This window comes from Psammomys obesus, unplaced genomic scaffold, assembly GCF_907164565.1.
Source record: "Psammomys obesus unplaced genomic scaffold, mPsaObe1.curated_primary_1811, whole genome shotgun sequence".
Lineage (NCBI taxonomy): Eukaryota > Metazoa > Chordata > Mammalia > Rodentia > Muridae > Psammomys > Psammomys obesus.
Genome location: NW_026596095.1, coordinates 10,459,377 through 10,479,986, shown reverse-complemented (window position 1 = coordinate 10,479,986; position 20,610 = coordinate 10,459,377). Strand labels below are relative to the sequence as shown.

Sequence of the window (20,610 nt, the reverse complement as noted above, 5' to 3'; positions counted from 1 at the left end):
AGGGCATGTATTATGTATGAGGAGTGATAGCCCCCCCCCATTCTCTCTCATCCCAGCCAGGGCATTGTGCTCCCTAAAGAACAGAGTTCGTGCCAAGTCACAGGTAGACTAATCTGAGTGTCAAGTTCTGGTCTGCCATCTTTCCTCCCCTTTCCCATTCTCAGGGTCGTTTGGGATTGTGTCTTTGGGGAATAGGTGGAAGCTTTCTTAGATGCCATTCTTACCCACAGTAGCAAGACTCTCAACAAGGGCATAATTGCCCATGAAGCTGAGAAGTTTACTAGAGGAAAGGCAGTGGTCACTTGCCCCTGCTGGAAATGGGCTTGGGCACCTATGAAGTAGTGGCAGACATACATGCAGGCAAAACACACATCCAAATAAACAAATAAACCCTAGAGTTCAGGACCATCCTTGTTCTCCAGTAAAGAACATCATAGAATTACATTTATTTCCTGGACTCTAGGAAAGTAGAACTCAAGAGCAACAAGCTAGGACAGCTAGCAGAAGAAATAGCTAAGCAACAAAATATTGAAGAGGTGGCAATGCCCACATTTCACCACCCACCGTAACATGAGAGTAAAAAAAGAAATGACTTAAAGATGGGATTTATAAAGCCAGGCATGGTGGCACATACACCTAATTCCAGACTTGAGAGGAGGAGAATGAGGCTCTAGAGCTTAAGGCCAGTTTGAGACAGTGAGATACTATCTCAGAAAAGGTTGGGGAGGGGAGCCAGGACTATAGCCTGGCTCATGCAAGGTGGGTTTCAATGCTCCACCCAAAAGAAAACAGAGAAAGGTTGTGTGTGTGTGTGTGTGCGCGCGCGCGCGCGCGGTTTGGTCTGTTATTTGTTTTCCTGCTCCGGTAGCTGGGGGAGTTCAAGATGAAGTAGCCACATCTGATGAGGCCCTTCCTGCTAGTGTTAACCCAGCAGTCACAAGGCCATTCAGGGCACCGCCTGGCAAGACAGAGCAAGGTTGTTTACTTGGAGTCTCTTCTTTGTCTCTTTAAAATCAGACTTATTTACATGAGTGTGCATGTTCCAAGTGGGTGCTGAGGCATGGCAAGTGGAGATCAAGGAATAATTTGCAGGAGTCTTTTTTTTTTTTCTGCTTCTACTCTGAGAGTTCTGGGAATTGAATGGTCATCAGCAAGTGTCTTGACCCACTGAGCCATCTCACCAGCCCTCTCTTTTTACAGAGCAAGTAATGCAATCATGGGAACTGTGTGTGTGTGCGCGTTTCTGTCTTTGTAATCTCCTTGAACCGCAATTACCTGCAAAGATGCCATCTTCAAATACAACAATTGAAATAAGTTTTCACCCTTTGAATACAACCTGCCGTGATGAGTCACTCAAACCACACCACCATGTAAAGAATTTAAAAACTGTTGTTTAGTAGACAACACAAAGTATGTGGTCGAGTGACCCATCTACTGGAGATTACTACGGCTACAAAAAAGCCAGGTTCTATTCAAGGCAATGACAGACTGACCCTAAGCCTTGTGGGCCTCATTCAGCTTGCTCCTCCTATCACAGGCCCAGAGCATCAGAGGGGGCAATGGTCTGTGGGGTTGGGGTGAGCTACAGTTGTCTTGGGACTCTCTTCCATGCGTTGCATTGCAGGGCAGTGCTCCCCAGCTTCCCCAGCTATAGCTCAAGCAGGCCCTGGTCATTCTAAGGGACACAGAAGTGAGCTTCAGCAGTTAGTGGTGCTAACTCTGCAGACCTGCATCCTGCAAGAACTGTGGAGCTATGATGATGTCCGCTCAGATGTCAAAGGATGTCACAGACAACCTGGAGTCCCAGATAGAGACTTATCACAGGGGTAGAGCACCTGCCGAAAGCCCTCAGAGCAGCAATGTCCAGTGGAGGGGGGAACTGATCACCATGTTGCTGTCCTCTGAGGGCACCAGCCATTGTTGTCCTCAGAACAGCTGTGATTACTCACAAGAGACCCCCCCCCCCCCAGATCCCTGACTGCTGACTTCCCTCAGAAGAGAGTGAGGAGAGACGAGGGTCATTGGGCCCTCATCTGAGATTCTGGAAACTCCCTCCCCGGCTCCCAGACATTTGTATGTGATTCTGTCCTAATTACACATGGCCTAGAGTGCTCAGGAGGTGTCAGAGCATACAGATGGTGGATTGACAATGGGGGCTGGGGAGAGAAACATAGAGGGGAGGCCTCTATCCTTGCAGCGATGGGGAAGCCACCATCCGTGCTGGTTAGGACCTTGCAGGGCTGCTGCTTCTGGGCAGCCCATCCGTAAGCAGGAACTCCTCACCCATGCTCTCTCTAAGCAAGTGCAATAATCTCAAGGGTTCACCAAGCTGGGCTTTGGTAGGATCATACGTGGGTTTGTCTGATCCTTGGGGTTTTATAAGGAGTAGGCGTTTGTTTACATTTCCCCAGGGAAAGAATGCTGGCCACAGGCCGCCAGTGTAAAACGCCAGCCTAGGAACCCTAGGTGGGGGACCCTAAGCCAGGGGAGTTGAACAGGCAGGACTGAGCTAGGCCATAGGGACAAAGTCCTTGGCAGTCATCCTGTGGGCCCAAAATATGGAATCATGGAATCAGAAGGAATTCCCCCCCCCAGCCTTAAGAGTTATTGAAGGATGGGCCAGGGAGAGGGCCCAGTGGGCACAGGCACTCGCTGCAGAAGCCTGGCAACCTGCGTTTGATCCCAGGGACCCTCTAAAGGAAAGAACTGATCCCACACAGCGGCATGCGATGGCACGTCTACCCATGCACCTCCAACACACGAACACACTTTAGTAAAATCAGACGTGTGAAAGAGAGTTACTGCTGCCTTTCGTGTTGGGCTTTAAGGTAGTTCAGAGTCTGTTATTCTTTTTTCCTGCCTGTTCCTCCCTTTTGGAATGAGAGTGTGTGTCTTGCACTATTCCCACCAGTCGAGTTTGGAATCACGTAGCCATGTATTGATTTCATATGCGCACAGCTGGAGGAGACTCTGCCTCGGAATGTGTCAGGCGGCCTGAAGTTGGTTGACTCACTAAAGCACACAGTCAGGCTAGGCCACAGCTGTTATCCCAGAGTTTAGAAGGCTGAGGCAGGAGGACAGTGAGTTCAAGACTAGCCTGAGCTATATAATGACTTCTCAGCTAAAAATATCCATCAGCTCAGTGGTTAAGATCACATACTGCTCCCGTGGAGGACCCGACTTCTATTCCCAGGACCCACGATGGGACGGGCGGCTTACACCTGCCTGTAACTCCCACTCCCCGACATGAGCAGACACACACTTCCCTGTCTGAATGCATAATTAAAAACATAAAAATAAATCTTTAAAAAAACAAACCAAGCAACAGCTGGGATACAGCACAAAGGTAGAATGCTTGTCCGGTAGGCACAAAACAGTGATTCTCAACCTGTGGGTCACGACCCCTTTGGGGAGGTCACACAGGGACCATTGGGACACATGACCATCTATATTACATTACATTACGTTACAATCTATAACAGTTGTGAGATTACAGTTACGATGTGGCAACAACAATGACTTTATAGCTGGGGGTCACCACAACCTGAGAGGAACCGAGGTCACTGCGTTAGGAAGGCTGAGAAGCGCTGGCATAAGGCCTTGCATTTGCTCTTCAGCAACTGGAGGAGGAGGGGAGGAAGGTAAATCAGATCTGAGTCTCACTCCTATCTGATTCAGATGGGCACTAATTAAGGACTTTGGAGTTGATGCTGGAAAGAGTTCAGACGTCGGGGCCTGTTGAGGCGGGACGATTGTATTTTCTATGCAGGAAGAGCGTAATTTGGGGGAGCAGCATGCTATTGTTTGAAGGGGCTCATCAAAGTCCCTGCGCTGGAAACTTAATTCCAAGGCAGGTGTTGTTGTTCGCGCCTTTAACCCCAGCCCTCAGAAGGCCGATGGATGAGGACTGTCAACCGTCCTGGTTTACACGGTGAATTCCAGGCCCTGGGCTACGGAGTGAGACCGTCTATCACAACAAAATAGAAGAAGAAAGAAAGAAAAGAAATCTCCAGTGCAATCGTGTTTTGAGAGAGGGTCTCACGGAGCCAGGGCTGGCTTCCAAGCTGCGTAGCTGAGCGTGACGGCGAACACCCGATCCTCCTGCCCTTACCGCTCAAGTTCTGGGATTGCAGGCATTTGTAACTATGCCCAGCTCGGACTAGATTTCCTAAAAAGAACGCTGAGAACTATGCTTTGTTTTTGCTAATTGATATTCATCTCTTAAAATCTGTCAACTTAGATTACCTTCAGACAAAGCAACCGGTGGGAGAAACCACAGGAGTAGTTTAATTAGCCGGTGGAGGGGCTGAAGAGCTGACGTGATGGTTGAGTGCTTACTGCTCCCAGCACGCACGTTCGTTCGGGCTCACAACTACCAGTACTCCAGTTTCAGGGGACCGGATTGCCCTCTTTTGGCCTCCAAAGGCACCGAGTGCTGCACTCACTGCACATGCGTACGTGCAAGCAAACACTCACATATTAGATAAAATAAATCTTTTAAAACTGACTTGTAAAGAGTCTTAAACCAGTTTAAGAAGCTGTAACAAGTATCTGAAGAAATCTGCAATATTTGAGAGAACAGTGGCCTATTTAACTTCGAAAACTTCCTAGAGGGTATTTGGTCTCCTATGTACTCATGTTTTGTTGGCACTGAAGTATGTGTACGCCTGGTGCCAGAGGCCAGAAGAAAAATATCTGGTCCCTTGGAAGTTAGGTGTTGTAAGCTGCCATGTGGGTGCTGGGAACAAAAGTGAAGCCAGTTCACCTGCGAGAGCAGCCAGTGCTCTTAACCACCAGGCCCTGTATTCAACTGCTCTGAAAACTGCTCATTCTCTCATTGTGTAGTCAAAAATGAGACAATTCACCACAGATGTGGAGAAGCAAGTCACCTCTTTAGACCAGAACCGGTCCATTTGATTTATATAGCTTTTATTCTTTCCTCTTTTTTTTTTTTCTTTTTTCTTTTTGGCTTGTTTGAGACTAGGTCTTCCTGCACCTCTCTGGCTAGCCTGGAACTTGTTTTGCAGAACAGGTTAGCCTTGAACTCTGACTGATCCGATGACTCTGCGGCCTCTGTCTCCTGGGTGCTGGGATTGCAGATGTGCATCACCAGGTTCAACAGATACTTTTTTTTTTCTGTTTGCACAGTGTTATTAGGATTATTACAGGAGATGCTCTAGCTGTCTTTAATAACGGAGAGTTGAATTCCCCAGAAGGAAAAAAAATAGCCCGTCTGTGCACCTTGCCCTCTTCCTGTTTCTCTCTTTTCTCTAGGGAGCCACCTTAAGCCATGCCCTTGAAGTCTGGATTTCTTCCATTTCTAGCAGTACAGGAAGTAGTGATGACTATTAACTAGCTTACGCCTTTCTTTCCTTGGCTGGCATGGAAGCAGAGTGCTAGTAGGATTCTCCTTGTGTGGTGCTTCATTGGCAGCATAAAACAGCTTTTGACACTCTTCCTAATACAGTTTTAGCTTGCTTTTCTGGCCTGTTGATTAAGACATTTTTTTTTTTTTTTTGTTTTTAGACATTGCCTCAGTAGGGTTTTGTTCATTTGTTGAAACAGGGTCTCCTGGAGCCCAGACTGGCCTTAAACTGTTATGTAGGTGAGGATGACCTTGAACTTCTGATGTTCCTTCTTCCTGGGTAGGGAAATTACAGGGGTAGTCTGCCTTGAATGTTTCAAAATAGTGTTTTCTTCTAAAACACAGCCTTAATTTTTTTTTTCATGAGAAAAAGTCAATTGCTGTTTGTGCTATTTTTACTGTGGGTAGTGGAAATTGTGGGTGAATGATTACTCAAGGATGGTACACTGACACATATACGCTAAAGGAAGCTTCTTATACTCCAGATAGTATGTTGATCCACATTTTCTTTCTTCCTTGCAACCAAGGGTTCGGAGGTTGGTGCGTTTGGACTAGTGAATTATTAATTTATAATGCAATAGTGAATGACTATGCTTAACACTTGACTTTTAAAAAAGCCACAATTTATTTAAGGAAACTAGAAACTGGAAAGGGCACAAGATAGTAAATGTTTATGACATAATGGAATTACAGAAGGATAATTATTTTGTATCAGTTGAAAATAAAAACTTTAGAAGCTCATTCAGTGGAAAAAAAATTATCGAAGGGACTTGTATTTGAATAAGTATGTGATAAAAGAAAAAAAAGTACGTTAATGATTTATTATGGGCTGGAGTTCAAACAGAAGCCTGAAGGAAAAAAAAAAAGCACTCTATCAAAGTATTTTTCATAACTGGAAAGAAGCTGTGCATCAAACTACGGTGGCCCATCAACCCTCCTGAAGCAGAGACAGGAAGGTCAGGAAGCAGTTCAAGGCATTCTTCTCTAAATTAACCACGTAGCTGTTGGAGGTCATCCTGGCCTTCGTAACACACTGCATTCTTTTTTTTTTTTTTTTTTGTAAAAGAGAAGATGCAGTGTAAAAATGATTAGCTTATGGCAGAGCTTTTGCAGTAATGTAAACCTTCACAGTTTGCTCATTGCAGTAAATGTGTGTAAAAAGTGGGGTAATGTTCCCCTTGATTTTTTTCCTTAGCGTTGCTTACCTTTAAAAATTCTGCAGTATGACATAGAACCCACGATACAATTCACTGCTAATTAGGTCAAGCAGCAAAGGTCTAGTCGACGGAACAGAGTTTTGCGAAGTTAAGGCTTCCACGTAGGATAGGGATAGCATCTGGAATTAGACCATAGCCTTGGTCTACTGAAAAACCTTCACAATCATGAGTTGAAAGTTTAGAGGTGAAAAGATTATTTAAACTACTGAAAAAATGACTGTGTGGGGAAAAAAAAAATCACAAATAACTTGGCTGCTGAGACAGCTCAACAGGCAAAGGTGCTTCCTCTGCAAGCCTGCAGGTGTGACTTGATCCATGAGAGCTAGGTAGAGGTGAAAAGAATTGACCCCCGCAAAGCTGCCCTCTCACCTCCACCTGCCCACTGAAGCATGAACAACCCACCTCGCACCATGCACACGTACACACAATAACAACAAAAACACTCCCCACAAAACCTCTGTGATAGAACATTTGCCTGTGTGACTGTGTGTCTGCGGGTCTGTGAACACTTTGCATGGCTAAGTGTCAACTGTTTTAGTGACGGGGATACAGATAGTGTAGGCTTTACACTCTAATATTAATTTTAAGACAAAATATAATGACAGACGTATTTGTTCTTGTATTGCAAGAACCTGTTTTTCTTTTTTTGTAGTGCTGGAGGTCAAACCCAAGATGTTGAACACAGCAGACAAGGCTGTAGTAGTTAGAAATGATGATGTAATAGAAGGTGTGGCCAGGGTTTAAGGTGGATCTTCCTTCCTCAAAGGATTTGAATGAAAAGGTGGGTTTCTCACTTCAGATGATTCAATTAAGAAAAATCCCACACAGGTGTATCCTGCTGCTTGGGTTTTAGTTAATTTAAATCTAGGCCCCCCTTTACCCCTTTTCAGAACTGGGGATCGAATCCTAAGGCCTCACACGTGCTAGTGCTTTGCCCATACCTCTGGCTCAAATTCTACTTTTGTTTTTGAGAAAATGAATTGTTTTAATTGTGGAATCATATTCAGAAGTCTTGGGAGAAGAAAGATGGCTCGGCTTGGAGGAGAAACTTTATGCTTTATTAAGGAGTTATGTAGTCCGTATAGTTTTAATATCACCAATGGTTTATTTAACTTTCGTTTGTTTGAGACAGGGTCTGTGTAGCCCTGATTGTCCTGGAACTCCTTATGTAGACCAGGTTGCCCTTGAACTCAAAGACTCACCTGCCTCTGCCTCTTAGAGGTGTAAATTTGGTTTAAATTATGGTCCCTACATCTTAACTGAGATGGCAGAACTTCCATACGTTACATCTTGGCAATGGAATAGCTCTAAAGGACACTTTAGCACTGGAACAGCTCTAAAGGATACAGCCATTTATTAAGCACATTCCACTACTAATTAGTGTAACCCTTGACTGCTGCATAAATTCATTCTATCTAGAGAGTGAGAGGGTGGGTGATTAGCACTGTTAGGGGACCTGCCTTGAAAAAGACATACCTGTTTGAAATAACAAATTCTAGAAAAATACTGGAAACAAAGTATTGCTTAGGTAATGTTTGGAAGACATTTTCACTCTCTCTCTCACACACACCTGCCCCTGCCCACTCTGTAAACCAGGCTAGCTTTCAACTCCCGTAGTTATGCCTCTGCAGCTCTGAAGGCACTAAAATTACAGGTGTGAGTCATCACACCTGGCTTCAGAGACTTTCAAAAAGCATTTGAAAACCGGCCTCAACGTAATTAGAAGAGAGCATTCGTTTGCTCAGCCTACCTCAGAAAGGGACAGCAAAGAATTTGGCGAGGGGTGGCTAGACTGCCCGAAGAGCTCTGGCTGTTTGCCAGGACCTCAGGAGGGAGCGGAACTAGGCAAACAGGAAGGCCGGGGAGGAAGCAGCTGGAACACCTGTGCCGGTCCCGTAGGGGAGGAGTTTCGGTGCTGACTGTTGGGGAACCTCGAAGCACTCAGCTGTCATGACTCCCGGAGGAGTACTCTCCTAGTTAAAGATTGAAAATGTGTGTGTGTGCGTGTTTTAAGCGACAAGCAATTAATACCAAAGCATATGTCCGGGAGTTACTGAGCATGCTGCAGTCGATCTGGTAACGCCAGCCACACTTGCTGACTGCCAGTGGAGGGAGGCTGGAAAAGAAGTGATGGTCTGCAGCCAAGATCCCTACCAGAGGCAAGAGACGCCTCGGGCTCTGCACAGGTTGTTTTGCACGAGGGAGACACCGGCCAGCCCAGAATTCCGGCTAGCTCGGTGGCACAGCTCCCGCAGGTGTCAGCCAGGTTCGTTTCACGCCAAGTCTGTCTTTTACCACGGCAACTTCCCCAAATGCCTCCTGGATCGTTTGCCTCTTTAAAGAAAAAATATATATATATACATATATAATAAAGATTTCCCGAAAGAACTTATAATAAAATGCTTCATTGACAGACTTGAGAGACGCGCTGCATTCGCGTTGGGCATTTTGACCCCGGCACACGTTTAGGGTCCCCGAGGGTCGCAGGCTGAAGCGTCTGAGCGCGGCACGAGAAGCCCCTTAGCCAGAAAGACCTCTTGGCTCAGCACTCGCCCCCGGCCCTCGGCTCCAGCGTCTGGATGAGGTTTCTTTGTCAGCGGTCGGCAGGGGGATGCTGACGTGGGGTGTGTGTGGGGGTGTCGTCTCATTTGAGGGGGGTCTCCGAGTAAGGCAGGGGCAGTGGGCGCCCTCCTCCCCTCTCCACGCCGGGGCCGCGGCGAGGGCGGCCTCGAGGAGACCCCGCAAGCCCCCCGCGCGCGCCAGTGCGGGCCCGCCCCGATCCCAGGGTGCACCGCGGCCCGCCCCCTCCCCGCCGTCCCGCCTCCCCTCGGCGCGGGCCCCCTCCCTCCCCCTCCCTCCCCGCTGCCGGGAGGCGGGGACGCGGCGGCGGCGGCGGCGGCTCGCTTCAGTCGCGTCTCTCTCGCTCACTGGGGAGCCCGGCGGCGGCGGCAGCTCTCGAGGCGGAGACTCGCCCTGCCCGAGCCTCCCGAGGAGGGAAAGTCAGAGCGGACAGCGGGAGCAGCCTGCCGGGTTCCGCCATGAGCTGGGGCACCGAGCTGTGGGTGAGTGCGGCGAGGGGCGGCGGGAAGCCGGGGCGGCGCGGCTCGGGTTGTCCCGCTCCCCTTTGTGCCGCGGGAGCCCGCGGGGAGGCGACGGGACGGCCGCCGCCGGCCGCTCTCCCGCCTCCGCCCGACTCGGCGGACGGGCGCCCGAGCCCCGCGCCGCGCCTTTGTACCCCGCGCCCGACGGCGGGGGAGGGAGGGGGCCATTGTCCCGCGGGGCCGCCGCTCCGGGTCCCCCCCCGCGCCGCGCGCTCGGGCGACGCCCCGGCTCCAGGTAGGGGGGAGCCGGGCGGCTTTGTTCCGAGCCCCGGCCTCAGGCCAGCCAGGCCCAGCCCACACGCCCGTTTCCCTCTCCCGCTCGCCCCGGCGCTCGGGACCCGGGGCGCCCGCGGCTCGGCGCGGGCCAGCCAGCTCCGGTTGCAGCCTCCCCGGGCTGGCGGGGCCGCCTTTGTGAGCGGGATTAGGTAGAGGGAGCGAGGGAGCGCGCGGCTTGCCGAGGGCTTGCTTTCCCTCCCGTTCCCCCCCCTTCCTTTCTTCGGGGTCTTTCTCCGGTGCAGGAGGCCCCAGACAATGGCCAGTGCTCGACTAGGGCGCAGGAGGAGGGTGATGGGTCGGGGAATTGGCTCGGGACGCCGCCACCTGAGGGTGGAGGTGTGCAGGGCAGTGATTTCTCAGGTGCGGCCGGCGAGATTCACGGCACGGGGGCGCTGTCTCGATCGCCGCTGGCCTCTGCCACTCCTCTCTCTCTCTCTCTCTCTCTCTCTCTCTCTCTCTCTCTCTCTCTCTCTCTCTCATCCCACCTGTGCATATTTTCCGTGCCCTTGTTTGCGAAAATCTCGGGAAATCTCTGGAGAGAGAGAGAGAGGAGGAACAAGTTTTGAGAGGGTGCGCTCGCATTCCAAGCAGCTCGTTTAATCGGAAGGCTGAATGTTCTCTTTCTTTATTCCCCGTGCGTTGTAGATTGTGAATTTTAGAAGTGACACTTAAAAGCTCATCTGGGTACCGACCTAACCCAGCCCCCAGGAATCTGCCCTGTAACACTCTGTACGAGTGTTTGCCCAGTCTGCAAACACACCACTCCAAGACAGAATGCCCCAGGAAGCTCTCCACACAGTGCTGTTTCAGACAGCGCTGATTGCTCTAATAATGGTGAGCGCGTTCGTAAACGAGTCGTGTAACATCAGTTAGGTTTTCGGGCATTGTTGGTCCTTTCCCGTTTGAGTGTATGTTTGTTTGAGACAATCTCACTATAAACATGGCTGGCCTGGAACTCCATATAAAGACTAGGCTGTCCTTGAACTCACAAGATACACCTGACTCCTCCTCCAACTGCTGGGATTAAAGCTTTCCCCCTCGTATTTGTACATTTCATGGTGGATTACAGTGTCATCAGTTTATGGAAATGGGTATAGTTTTGTTTTCTATTTTACTATTTGGAGCTGGCGATCTGACCCAAGACATCACACATGCTCGACAAGCACACTACCACTCAAGCTGTATCTCTAGCCCCTTATTTTTCATTTAAAATCGTGTTTATTGTGCCTGACTGGGTATATAGAACAAGGCAGAAGAGGGCATCAGATCCCCTGGAGCTGTAGTAACAGTATAACATGATGCCGGGAACCAAACTCAGGTCCTCTGTAAGGGCAGCAGGTGCTCTTATCCACTGAGCCATTCCTTGCTCCAACCCCTTACACGCCATCTTTATGAGAAGATACAGGAAAACCATGAAGAAGTGTTATTTAGATTTAAAGAAATTCACTTTGTATCCTAGTACAAAGTTTTAAGAAGAAACAATTCTAGGTAAAACAATATAATTTTAAAGGTTTTAATATATAATATATATATATATATATAATATATAAATAATATATGTAGCTCAGGCTAGTCCAGAACTGGCAGTGATCCTCCTTCCTTAACCAGCAAAGTACTGAGAGATTACAGATGTGAGCCACCATGACAGGCTCAGAGTTATTTAAAAGTTAAGAATATGCCACATTCAGAAAGAACTCCAGTCCTCCACAAGAATGTGCCTTATAACTTATTTGCTTTCAATTTTTAAATAATTTCTCAGTAATTTGAAAAGATAAGCAGTGATGGGAATTTAGGTTCAAATTAAAAATTATTTTTAATATAACTTGGAAATTTTAGAAACATACTTTTAATTTTTCCATTAAACTTAAGCATTTTTAATGGTTTGAGGACTTGAGGGGAAACATTTATTACAAATTAATATTGTAGATGCCACTAATACCAGCTAATATCTAAGCCTTAGATAAACTGAACTTGATTGGGATTGGACTAAACAAAACTTCATTGGACTTTGTTTAGGTTTTAAAAACTAATTATTTTTAATTTCTGCGTACATGTGTGTAGGCATGTGCATTCGTGCCTGAGGGAGCCAGAGGAGGAAGCTGGAGGAGCAGGTGCTTGGAAGTCGGCTGACATGGGTGATGGGGCTTGAACCTAGGTCTCTGTGGAAGCAGGATGTCTCCAGTCCCTGTGTGCAGTCTTGAACCGAGAATGTTGTGCTTTCCAGTGGGTTGTAGTATAATACAAAAGCCTATAGTGTCTGTTGTCTTTAAGAATTTGATGTTGGGAAATTTTTCTTCAAAATTTAAATATAGAAAACAGTTGTCACATTTTAACGTTAGGATCATGTTACTGTTCAAAAGGTTTAATTATTGAACATTCTTTGTTGAACACAGATTTGATGATGTGCAATTACGTGCTCAAATTTAAGCAATTTGCTGTAACTGATGGTTTTTTCTTTTTTATCTTTTTTTGTGTGCATTTGCATGTGTGGATGTACATGTATGCAAGAGAGGATAGAGGTCAAACGGGTGTTTTTGAGGTGTCATCCAACCTGTTTTTGTAACAGAATTTCTCCATGAACTCCTTGATTTTGAGCTTGCTGATTAGGTGAGGCTGGTGGCCAGAGAGCTGCAGGAGTCCGCTTGTTTTGGTTCCTCAGTGCTGGGATTAATCCCGGGCATTTATTCATTTACTTTTTCCTTGTTTAACCTGTTTCTGAGGATTGGATTCAGGTCTTCATACTTGCAAGGACACGTTATCAACATTGATGTCTCCAGTTCCTGCCCACTCTCCTTTGTCATTTTAATCTTCTTTGACGGGGTTTCGCCGTGCACCCCAGGGTAGTCTTGCATTCCTGATCTATTTGCTTCAGACTTGGGGTGTAGGTGTACACCTCCATAGCTTGCCTGTTAATGCTTCTTAAAGTCTTACAGTAAATTTGGAAATAAAGGTATTCTGTAGAACCACTATTTGTGGCACTGGTTTTCAGAACTAACAGTGATTTGCTAAGTGGATTGAATCAGGCTTTTGTTGTGTTGTTTTAAGCTTTATGCGTTAATTGTTAAGTGTATTTGAGATTTGTGCATTAAGAGATTTCTACTTTTAAATGAGCATTTAAATAAGGTGACTAGAGTCAACAGCCTGCAATTTTTTTTTCAGGATGCGTTATTAGTGACATCTTGGGCATTGCTTATTATGTTGACCTTTTTATCATACAAAGAATAGAGGATCATAGCTAATAGAGGATCATATGAATCAGTGATTTTACAAAGTGCAGGTTAAAAAGAGATTCACCTTTATGTGAATGAGTGTTTTGCCTGCATGGATGTATAGTCACCATGTGTGCCTGTTGCCCTTGGAGGGCGCTAGAGCCTTTGGAACTGGAGTTATAGATGGTTTGAGCTGGTCATGTGGGTGTTGGGAATTGAACATGGATCCTCCGCAAGAGGAGTAAGTGTACTTAACTGCTGGGCCATCTCTAGCCCGCAAGTACAGACATTATGATTGATAGCTCATCTTTAAAGCGAAGGGAGTCAAAAAACTCCTTTGTTTAGTAAATTTGACTTGTCAGGAGGTGACATTTTAGTTTTCTGAGAGGCCAGTTAATGTTCAACAGAAAAAATATTTGTAGCAGTAAACATTCATATATATATATATATACATATATGTATATAAAAGAGCAGGCACATCAAAATTATATTTTATATATTTACTAAAATTTTGCTACTTGGGTCTTGTAATAGTAGCTTTTATTCTCCTGTTGTCTGGAAGGCTTACTACCTCCTTCTGCTAATCTAGGCCTAGTCCTGGAAGCTTCTAGCCTCTGTACAATGCTATCTAGGCCTACAATGTTTTCAGCTTCTGAGACTTAAGTGAATAAGTTCACCCATTCTGGTTCTTTCAGAACTCTGGCTCTGGATGGTTTAGCTCAGCTGTTCTGACTCAAAATCCTCTCCAAGTTGACTGATTAAATCTGGCTTCTCTTAGTTTCTCACTGAATTACTCTGGCCTCAGAGTAGCTAGCAATCTGTTTTATCTTCTGGTTCTTTGTCATTTGCTGGCTTGTTCTGTCTTTACCTGTGTCTAGCTTGTTCTCTCTTTGTACAACTGTCCTGGTAAAACTGCCCCTGAATTCCACAAACTTAACTGCCATGAACTCACCTCCACTGCACTGCCTCTCAACTCTTTGACTCAACCAAACTGCCTGAAGAGCACTGACTAGAACTCTAGAGATCTGCATGCCTCTGTCTCCTAAGTTCTGGGATTAAAGGTGTGTACCACCACTTGAATACATGTTTTCTACCTTGACCTAAGCTTTTCTTTACCTGAAACTTGTTCTATACCAGGCTGGCCTTAAACTCAGAGATCTTCTTGCCTTTTTCTTCCGTGATTAAACGTGTCTGTATCCTAGCAGTATCACACAGACCCTAGAATGTCTCTTGCCAGAGCAGCCATGTTCTTAAATTAAAATTTCTCTACAGGGTCTGGGAAGATTGCTTAGTGTGTAAAACATTTGTTTGTTGAAGTGTGAGGACTGAAGTTGAAGTGCTCATAGGGCTTATACATTAAGCTAGGCTTTGTGGATCCTTTTAAACTAAAAGAACCAATTTGACAGAAATATGAATCTGTAGTCATTCATATCATTTAAAACTTTTTTTGTGTATATAAGTGTTTGTACATATGTCTATACACCAGGAGGTGTGGCTGGTGTCCTTCGAGGTCAGAAGAAGGCATCGGATTCCTTGGAAATGGAGTTATAGATGGTTGTAACTACCATGTGGGTTCTGGGAATGGAACCTGTCTCCTCTGGAAGAGCAGCCGGTATTCTTACCCACCGAGTCATCTCTCCAGCCCTGACTTAAGATTTTATTAGTAACACTAAAATGAGTAGAAGGTGATAACTAAAGGTTAAGACTATAAAAAATTGCTTTTCCTCTGTTCATTTTAGGGAAAACTTTAGGAAGATTGTGTCATTTCACCTAGGTTTTAGAATGAGAACGGTTGTGCATGTGGGAATTCTCAAGTTCCTAGAGGGCAGAGAGCATGTCTTATTCATTGCTTTTTCATTGTCTGCTTCATTACTGTTTCCTCAGTTATCAATGTGCTTCTTGGCACATAGCCTGACTCAGATAGGAACTTGAATACATGTTTTCTAGGACAACCTGATTATAGTGGTTAGCTCTGGCTTACATTAAAATGCTTGAAAGTAGTGAGTCAGGAACCAGGCACAGAGGTTGGTCTGGCTGATTGCTTGATTCAGGAACTGGGTATTTGTGTGTCTGTGTACGTGTGGCTGTGCATTAGCATATAGTTAGTGTTAACTATATGCTAAAGTTAACCAGTCTTCGAACCATTAAAAAATCTACAGGAGGAAATCCTAGTTTGCTTCTTCCTTCTCCAATTCTTTGGTGAAAGGAAGTCATTCCTTTATACTTTATTTATTTATTTTAAATTTGTATTTGTTTTTATTTTATGTGTATGAACATTTTGCTTGCATGTATGTCTTTGTACCGTTTGTGTGCATGTGTTTTTGGAGGCCAGAAGTGGGCATTGGATTTCTTGAAACTGGAGTTTTAGAGGAGTTACAAATAGTTGTGAGCTGTGATGTGGGTGCTGGGAATTGAACCTTGGTCCTGGAAGAGCAGCCAGTACTCTTAACTGCTGAGCTGTGTTTCTAGCTCTCTTTTAGGTTTTAAAAGATAAAAAATTGCATCTATTTCATCTCTCCTGCATAAAATTTGAAGTTAGTTTCTTTAGTATATCAGTATGTTATTGATTCTGAAACTGGCAATAACTTTTTAATATGAATTATTACCACAACTTGTTAATACTGCTACCCCTTTCTCTCACCTGCCATTTAGATTTTTTACTTCTGTATCACATTAGTTACAAAGCTGTTTCTGGAAGTGAAAGCCTCTTCAGTGGGAAAAGGCAGCTCGTTCGACTGTGGTCCTTTGCTCTGTTAAGAGCTCTGAGCTGATTTATGCACTAAATCTCTTCTTATGTGTAATAACTTGTTTTTGAGTGAGACACCATTTTTTTTTTTTTTTTTTTTTTTTTGAGACAGAGTTTCTCTGTGTAACAGACCCTTGGCTGTCCTGGACTCTTCGTCCTGGACAGCTCTGTAGATGAGGCTGACCTTGAACTCACAGAGATCCCCTTGCCCCTGCCAACTTAGTGCTGGGATTAAAGGCATGTGCCACCATACACTTTGAGACACTACTTTCTAATTAATGATATGATAAATGACTTAAGTTGAAAATTGTGCTTTGAAAGTAATCTGTAGGGGCTACAGATCATTTTAATATTGTCATTCATGCTTTTCAGCATTTTCTTCTTTTGTTCCTAAAATAACATTGTGGTAAAATTTGTGATTGCTTTTGCATAATTCCTCTGACTAGTTCTTTGAAACCTCTTTTATGCGATCAGGCATTATAAGATGATATCTGATTGCTTTGTTAATGTGGGATTCAGCACTTAGGAGCTGTTGAGAAGGGCACAGTGAAAAAGGTTTTATATAAAATATCCCCACTGAATCCAAATTAATATTAATATTTAGGGCTTGGAAGCAGTTTTTCCTTATGTTTTTGTTTGTCTGTTTGAGAAATGTTCTTGTGCCCAAGCTGACCTCAGATTCTCTATGCAGCTGAGGCTGATTTTGAATTTGGAATCCTCCTTTCTCCAGCTCCCAGGTGCTGGGAGTACAGGTGTGCATCACTCTGCTTGGTTTCTCTTTAATTTCTTGATAGAACAGTAATCAGCAGTCTTTAAAATACCAGATGAGGGGGCTGGAGATGTGCCTCCATGGCAGAGTATTTGCTGCCTACTATCTGGGTTTAATTTCTAGCACTGGGTGTGAAATCTATTATATGCTCATGGCAATTTGAAAAGCATACATTTGTAGTCAGATATTTCCATTTTGGAACATTAGCATTTTACTTTTAGTTAGTGAAAGTACCTGTTTTGCTTTTGCTCTTCTAGTCAAGCAGCTGGCTCTAGTAAGCACTCATACTTCATGACTTGGTGGGGAAATTCAATAGATTGCTGTAACTTTGTAATTAAATTGCTTTAGACCCTAAGGTAGTTTTTATTTCCTGGATATGTAATTAGTTGGCCTTCCCTGGGTTCTGCACCAGTGTAGTCAGCCATCTGTGGTTTGAAAATATTTAAAAAAGATTATGTCTGTATGGAACACCAAAAAAAATACTACTTTCACCCTTCTCCCTAAGCCATGTAGTAGAGCAGCTGTTTACATAACATTTATATTGTATTAAGTATTAATACAATAGAGATGTTCTAAAGTAGGTGAGAAAATTTTCAGGGTATGCCTGGGTTATACCAGATATGGTGCCATCTTCTAGAGGGGACTTAAACAGTCATAGATCTTTCTTTCTGTGAGCAGTCCTGGATTCATTACCATATGGATTCTGAGGGATAGCTATATTTGTTTTAGCCTTAGTACTCTTTTTCATAACTTGGAAATGAGATCGATTGTATCTCTTTATGTGAAAATGTTCTCAGTTTATTTAGGTTGGGGGCTGTGTTCCCTGATTATTTGAGTGCAGCTGGTTATCTTTAATATTTCTGGAGACTGAGCACCCAGGTTTTTGTTACATGCTCCTATGGATGTAACCTGCAGGAAGGTCAATATGAATTGCCGTGATGAACTGGGAAAACAAAGGGCGGTTTTCATAAGAGTTCTAACATATAGTATGTCCTCCTGCATTTGGTCTTTCCTATTTTGACACGAATCTAGGAGAACTGTCCATCTATGGTTAGTTGCATATGTAGGAATTATTTTCTTTGCCATGTGTTAGTCTGAGACCACCTTGAACCAAGTTTAAGATTTGGGAATTTACTTGTGTGGTTGTTGGATTTGCTTTCTCTTCCTGTGCCTCATTACAGTATTGAAACAAAGATCTAAATTTTCAAAATTCTCACACTTCTTAGGACAGAGGTAGCTTTTTATGGACTCATACATTTTTGGATGTTCATTTTTATTTTTATTTTGTGAGATTGTAATTTTATACAGTTTTGTTTTTAGTAGCTTTTCTTAGTGGTCTGAAGAAGCCCCTGACAGAATCAATTTAAGGGAGAAAAGATTTGTTTTGGCTCCTGGTTCATAGAGTACAGTCCATGGGAGGGAGGGCATGGTGTCCAGGGCAGCTCTTGTCAATGGTGCTGGGAGCTAACAGTTTGTATGGGGCAGGCTTGAACCCTCAAGACCTGCCTCTGAGGGACCCATTTTCTCTAGCTAGACACCAATTGTAATGGTTACCACTACATCCCAAATCAGCGCCACCAGCTGGGGGCCAAGTTTTCAAGGACATGAACCTGTGTGGGACATTTCACATTTAAACCATAACAAACATGGCTTGTTTTTGTTGCTTTAGCTTATTTGAAATACATTTTAATCAAGACCCTCCAGGAGAAGAGTGATACTGGTCTAAATAACCTAGTTTACCATTATTGGAAACCAGGATTTTCTTATATTGAGATTTAATTTTTTGGTATTATGTTCCTAATAGGTAAGAGCTGATTCATAGTATATTTTGTTTTCTGAAGGTCCTTTTTTTCTGGCTGCAAGATCTCATGTAGCTTAGGCTGGCTTCAAACTTGCTAGGTAGCAAAGGCCTTGAAAATCTGATCATTCTGCCTCTACTTCCTGATGATGAGGTGATGGCCATCCAACACTACACTCGGTTTGTGCAGTGTTCTGGATTGAAGCCAGGACTTTGTACACTCTACCACCTGAAGCTACATCCAACTGAGCTACATCCCCTGTAGTATTGTCATTTTGTATCTTGGAGGATATTTTCTAACATGTCATTGTCTAGACCAGTGTTCACAACCTTCCTGATGCTGCAGCCTTTTAATACAGGTTCCTCATGTTGTGGTGACCCCAATCATAAGATTATTTTCATTGCTATTTTATAACTAAATTTGCTGTTATGAATTATAATGTAAATATCTGTGTTTTCTGATGGTCTTAGGTGACTCCTGCCAAAGGGTCATTTGACTCCCAAAGGGGTTGCAACCTACATGTTGAGAAAGACTAGTTGTTGTTTGTTTGTTTAAGAAAACCTCCCTAGACCCTTACTTCATACTCTACCCCACCAAAAAGAAAAACCCCAACAACCCTAAAAATAACAAAACCAAATGGATTAAAGACCTAAATGGAAGCTCTGAAACTATAAAAATACTAGAAGAAAACAAAGACAGCTCTATGACATTGACCTGGACAAAGATTTTTTTTTTTTTTAATATGACCCCGAAAGTGTTGGTAGCAAAAGAAAAACATAGACACAAATGGGATTACATTAAATTGAAAAGCCTCTACACAGCAAAGAAAACAATGTCTGCAATGGGAGAATATATTTTGCAAACTGTATCTGATAAGGGATATATATAGTCCAAGATTATACATAACCTGATCTAAGAAACAGGCAAAGGGGGCTGTGGGGATGGCTCAGGAAGTAGAGTGCTTGTTGTGCTCCTAAGACGTAAGTTTAGGTCTTCCCATGTAAAGCAAGTGTCTGAAGTCTCATTGCTCCTCTGTGGAGATGGAGACAGGAGAATCCCTGTACACATACAGGCAGATAATATGGTATACGCACGAGTGAACAATGGAAAGACCTCGTCTCAAAAGTTGAAGGCAAGGACTGTCTTCTGACCTCCATAGGTATGCTCTGCGTACCCACACATGCATGCACTGCTACATATACATGTGCTTGCACACTTGAACTTGACCTGAATAAACATTACTCAAAAGTACAGCAGTATATAGAAAAATGTTCAATGTTACTGTTCATCAGGAGAGTGCAGCTTGAAATCACTATGGATACCACCGTGTATCTTATAAACATGACTTGAGCAATATGATGAAAAAAATAAGTGTTGGTGAACATTGAAGTATACTGCTTTTGGTGGGAAGATAAATTGGCAAAATGTAAAAAAATAGTATGGAAGTTCCTAAGATATTTAGAACTAGAACTTCATATGATCTAAAATCTCAGTCTTGGGTATATAGCTAGAGCATATATCAAGAGCATGTTGAAGAGAAAACTGTATTCTATGTTTATTGCAATATTATTGATAATAGCCAAAATATAGTAGGTGAATGTTTCCCTCCTCAAATTGTAGTTGAAACTAATCTCCCAATGCAACAGAATTTAGAAGTGTCTCTTTAGGAGATTATTAGGCCATTAGAAAGGACATTGCCTCCAGGAATGGGGCTGGAGTCCATATAAAGGACTTGAAGGACAGGAGTTTCCTCATATTGCCATTCACCTTCACCAAGTGATGATTCAACACAGAGGGCCATCTTGGAAGCAGAGAGCAGGTTCAGCAGGCACCAGAACTGTGAGAAATCGGTTCTGTTTTTTTTTTTTTTTTTTTAAGATATGTTTTATTATTGCATGGGTATGAGTGTTTTACTTTTATGTATGTGTGTGTGGTGCCCTTGGGGGTCAGAAGAGAGCACCAGACACCCTGGGAATGGAGTTACAGATGGTTGTGAGACACTATGTAGGTGCTGGGATTGAACCTGGGTGGTCTGGAGAGCAACAAGCGCTCTTAGCCACTGAGCCATCTCTGTCCCTCAGCTCTAATCTTCATATACATAAATTACTCAGTCTGAACACCTGCTATC

At 44.2% G+C, this 20,610-nt stretch overlaps 1 protein-coding gene across 2 annotated transcripts in view; it reads left to right on the top strand.

Annotated features, from left to right (window-relative positions):
* Positions 1-9,474: 9,474 nt before the first annotated feature.
* Positions 9,475-20,610, top strand: part of Fnbp1l (formin binding protein 1 like) — an 81,578-nt gene continuing 70,442 nt past the window's right edge. For both annotated transcript variants that reach the window (XM_055628130.1, XM_055628129.1), the window contains exon 1: positions 9,475-9,644. In XM_055628130.1, the coding sequence (XP_055484105.1) occupies positions 9,621-9,644 (24 nt within the window). In that variant the 5' untranslated portion in view covers positions 9,475-9,620. The remainder of the gene's footprint in view (positions 9,645-20,610) is intronic.